General features: G+C 47.0%; 1 protein-coding gene across 1 annotated transcript; it reads left to right on the forward strand.

The window, feature by feature from the left end:
• Window positions 1-254: 254 nt before the first annotated feature.
• On the forward strand, window positions 255-3542 carry stc1 (stanniocalcin 1). Its single transcript, XM_061072138.1, has 4 exons — window positions 255-491; window positions 2150-2292; window positions 2432-2643; window positions 3122-3542. Exons 1-4 carry the CDS (start codon window positions 353-355, stop codon window positions 3420-3422), a joined length of 795 nt encoding a protein of 264 aa, XP_060928121.1. The 5' UTR covers window positions 255-352; the 3' UTR covers window positions 3423-3542.
• The last annotated feature ends 980 nt before the right edge of the window (window positions 3543-4522 follow it).

The raw sequence follows: 4522 nt of genomic DNA on the forward strand, positions 1-4522 counted from the left end.
CTGTTTGGTTGCCTATAAGAAATCCCAACCTTGAGGTGTTCAGAGCTGGAGCCTCTACAGTGTTAACCGATTTGATCAATTAGTACATAGTGGAGGGAGCAGGAGCACGGTCCTGGATGCTGCGCTCTGATTGGTCCAAACGCCACTGGTAACGCGCAGCGCTCCCATATAAACCCCAGCGCAGACCTGACATCGGCATCTGTCAAAGGGAGAGTGAGGAGTCCGCTGTGCACACGTTCCGCCGGCAGCCTGTACTTGTGCCACATAGTGTTGCTCTGCTCGCGTTTGGAGCCTCGTTCCCTTCAGTGATCCCACGCAGAGCAGGAGGCGTCCCTTTGCGTTCAGTTGTGTGATGATCTGTGGTGAGAGGAGGACGATGCCTCTGAGGACCGGACTTTTCCTCCTGATGGTGCTGAACGCATCCGCTTACGAACTGGACCAGAACGAGTCTTATTCGCCCAGGAGAGCCCGCTTCTCTGCCAACAGCCCCAGTAAGTATCCCGCTGCTCCTATCTGCAGACATCTCACAGGGCGCACAGCTTTTACGCACCATTAACGCAACGCACAGCAGCAAACACTCTTTTGTTTCCTCTCTTGTTTTATTGTTGGCCTATGCAGCCTTTTCCTGTCTAAATGAGGGGATTGATTTTGGGAGAAATCAGCTGGATTGAGGCTGTAGGTTTTTATTTTGCCGGTGTCCTGCCGGCAACAGATGAGCATGGAGCCTGGCGCTGCCACCTGAGAGTGCAGGCTGTGTCATGCTGTCTCTGTGGCTCTGGCTGCTGCATTGGTCCAACTGTTCAGCATTAGAGTGGACTTGCGGTGGTTACAATGCATGAAACACAAGTCCTCCTGTGTATTCAAGTCAGAAATAAAAGAAGGCGGGTACACCTTTTGTACATGTTCTCCAGCAAGCCTCAGGAAAAGCCACAGACCCACTGGGGCTGTGGCTGAAAATCCCTCTTAAAAATCATCAGAAAAATGACACAGCAAAGCATGAATGTGCATGGCTTCATTCAAATGTTCACTTTTCTCCCTCAACACAAAAGCTACAGCCCCAGTATCAGGGAGGCTGACTCCTTCCTGCAGGAAGTGCTTCATCATCATAAGATGTGCAGCTCCCTTCTCTCTGTATTTTTGGGAGCGACCTCTGGTCCCAGATGGCAGACCCACTTTATCTGAGTGCGCAGGTCAAAATAGGGGCCCCAGATTCAAAGTCTGCCAAGCAGGTTCAGGAACCTCAGTGACATCTCCTAACACGTATTACCAATGACTTGAGTCAGGCCGCTTGCCATCTCCCTGGAGGAGAACTCTCACTGATTTACAGAAAAGGTTTTATAGCCACATTGTTGTAACTTTTCAAGTCGGCCGCGTGTGTTTCTTATGGTCGTGATTGGTTTTTGGTGAATGGATGGAACGACTGAATGCTGCAGGTTGTTTTACAGCTTTGACAAATCTGAGGATCAGGGTTACTAGTGGGTTAATACGCCAAATAACTCTGACAGTCATGTGATGCTTCTGAAATGAACATGGCAGCATCTTCAGAGTGTGTGTTTCATTACGTATATGTGCATGGGATCAGTTGTGGATGTGCATATGGACTGTGACACCTGCTCTGTTAATGGTTCGGAATATTAAGGCGGGTTTGGAACCAGGCTCTTTAAATTCAGCTCGACAATTACGTCCTGTGTAAAATAATTGAAAACAGAGTCTTGTGGGACAGAGTGTTCGTATGTGTGTGTGCCAGCGGTACAAGTATGTTTATGTGTGTCTGCAGGCACGCCAACAATTTTCAGGAAACTCTGTGGTATTTCTGGTGTTGCTCGTCCAAGCTCTGCTGAAAAGACCCAAACAGTAGAATATAGGGGTCTGCCAAGAGAAAAAGTCCACCAGCGCCAAGCAGTGTCTGAGAGTCTCCGAGTTGTAAGGTGTCCAATCCGCGGTCGAGTCACAGTTTGACCCAGAGTGACTGTACAGTATGGCTTTTGTGAATCACCAAAGTATGAAAGTTCTCTTTTGTTTGTCACATACTTTGGCCCGAACCCCGGCAACCCCTTGTGTAATGAGCTCAGTGAGTGTGCAGCGATTCCCAGTGAACCCAACTGTTAGCCCCCCCCCCCCGCTGACGGTCCATTCTCTGTGCCCACAGCAGATGTGGCACGCTGTCTCAACAGTGCCCTCCAAGTCGGTTGCGGAGCCTTCGCCTGCCTGGAAAACTCCACTTGTGACACAGATGGCATGCATGACATCTGCAAGTCCTTCTTATACAGTGCTGCTAAATTTGACACTCAGGTACACACTTCAATTCATTATCCGCCATGACATGTTTTGTATTTACATGCACGTGAGCACTGTAGTGTCATAAGGGTGTCGCTGGCAGGGAAAAGAACGTGTGAAGCACTGCGGTTCTTTCTTTCTTTTTTTTTCACAGGGTAAAGCATTTGTGAAGGAGAGCCTTAAGTGCATTGCCAATGGCATCACCTCCAAGGCATTCCCCACCATCCGCCGCTGCTCCACCTTCCAAAGAATGATATCTGAGGTCCAAGAGGAATGTTACAGCAAGCTGGATATCTGCACTGTTGCCCGATCGAATCCAGATGCAATTGGTGAAGTGGCACAGCTGCCAAGTCACTTCCCCAATAGGTGAGCCCCCCCCCAACCCCCCACACTGGACATACAAGTCGATTCATGTTATCAAGTTAAATAAAAAGACACAAGGCCCCAAAATGCTGCTCGTAGTACAAATATATATACGTCTTGGCTTTATGTAGCGTGTCAGATGTGTATATTTCTACGGATGTTTAGCTTCATCATCTGCTCCATGCAGTCATTCATACAATGCAAGAAAATTAAACAGGAATATCAAGTTTAGACGGTTTGGTTCCTATTTTTGTGGCATTACATGTAGGATTAGGGTTTGGGTGTGGATAGGGAGGGGGAGCACACGGCTTAAAAGGGACTGCAGCCGGGATGGTCACTCCCATATGGATTTCAACAGACTTTGCAGCACATGTGCAGATATATAGAAAGGTTATATCAGCATCTCACAGCACAATAAGAAGACATCGCAGATTTCTGTCCCTTTTAAGAATTCCCTGTGTGGTGCTCCATGTCATTTTAGGTTTTACGGTAAGCTGCTTCAAAGCCTGATGGAGTGCGACGAGGACACGGTGGACCGCGTCCGAACCAGCATGGTGTCGCGGCTGGGCCCAGAGATGACCATGCTTATTCAGCTGCTGCAGAGCAAGCCCTGCCCATCCACTGCTGTGGCTGCAGCTGCCGCCATCCCAACTGGAGTGGAGGGCCGTGGGAGCTGGCGCTGGGCCATGGGTCCCCATATGTACAAGATCCAGCCTAATCTGCGAAACAGAGACTCTGCCAGTCATTTTGGCAAAAAGCGCTCCGCCAGCGACAGCTCCTAACTCCCGCTCAGTCTCAAAAGAAAAAAAAAAAAACACTCACACCCCTCGATACATCACGAAAGCTTCTCTATTCCCTAGGGGTGATAAGAATCCATTTCTCCGCTAGACTGGTTACAGAAATATGCCCCTCTAGGGAAAGCTGGAATGCCCCATAGAGTTGATATCAGAGTTTGATTGTTGTTATATTGTAAATCCTACACTTTAGGCTTGAGAGAACCCCCCCCCCTCTTCCATCGACTGTTTCCAAACATGTCCGCTCACATTTAGTGTTGAACATGTAGCTGTTGCTTCTGTGCAACGTGGTCCTGTTCGATCCTTTTCACCTTCCCCAACTGAGATGAATCCTTATGACGTCGTTTGATGCCAAGCAAAAAAAAAAAAGAGGAAAAAAAAAAGAAGCAGCCACGACGGTTGACGCCTCTAGAGCACAAAAACACAATCTCATAATCCCGACATGTCTTCATGAATTGAAATAAGTAGTTGGATTATTTTTAGTTTCTTGATAGGAAAGGGAAATCATTGGTAGATGTGTCTAATATTGCTGCAATGAGACCAGTCAAATAATTGTGAGCGTGAGATGTGGAAATGAGTTTCATATATATTTTCTGACATTAACACTAACACTTAAATGTACTGTATACTGAGTTTACTGAGACAGCCATAGCACGCCCTCTAAAAGAGAGTGCTCACTCGGAGTGAGGTCTGTAGAGGTTCTATCTTAACCTTTGAGAGGTTACCTTAAACTGACCAAAAAACTTCAAACTGCCCTGAATGCTATTCATGAAATACCAAAATAGTGTATAGCTATAGCACTTATAATTAGTTTTTTTATCCAGTTTTTTTTCTTTTCCGATGGCAGATGTAGTCATGTGTTTCAAATCATCATCCTGCACATCCTGCACAAGGAGTGTCCGGGTCATGGATAAGAAAATAAGAAATAAAAAAAGATCAATTTTTGCATATCTTGCATCTAGACACTTGTAACGCATAAGACTGTTGAGCTCTACAGTACATGTGGGAGCATGTTTAGTGGAATCTGTGTCCATGTTCTTAGCTGAGTGTGAAGCAGTGGTGTGTGCGCAGTGGCTGATTAGCACGTT

Source organism: Limanda limanda, chromosome 5, assembly GCF_963576545.1.
Source record: "Limanda limanda chromosome 5, fLimLim1.1, whole genome shotgun sequence".
Taxonomy (NCBI): Eukaryota; Metazoa; Chordata; class Actinopteri; order Pleuronectiformes; family Pleuronectidae; genus Limanda; species Limanda limanda.

Bases quoted from the DNA above. Each gene is read 5' to 3' on its own strand.
- stc1 (XM_061072138.1), top strand. From the start codon at position 353: ATGATCTGTGGTGAGAGGAGGACGATGCCTCTGAGGACCGGACTTTTC. The intron at 492-2,149 runs GTAAGTATCCCG...CTGTGCCCACAG, and splicing joins CTTCTCTGCCAACAGCCCCA to CAGATGTGGCACGCTGTCTC. The intron at 2,293-2,431 runs GTACACACTTCA...TTTTTTTCACAG, and splicing joins CTGCTAAATTTGACACTCAG to GGTAAAGCATTTGTGAAGGA.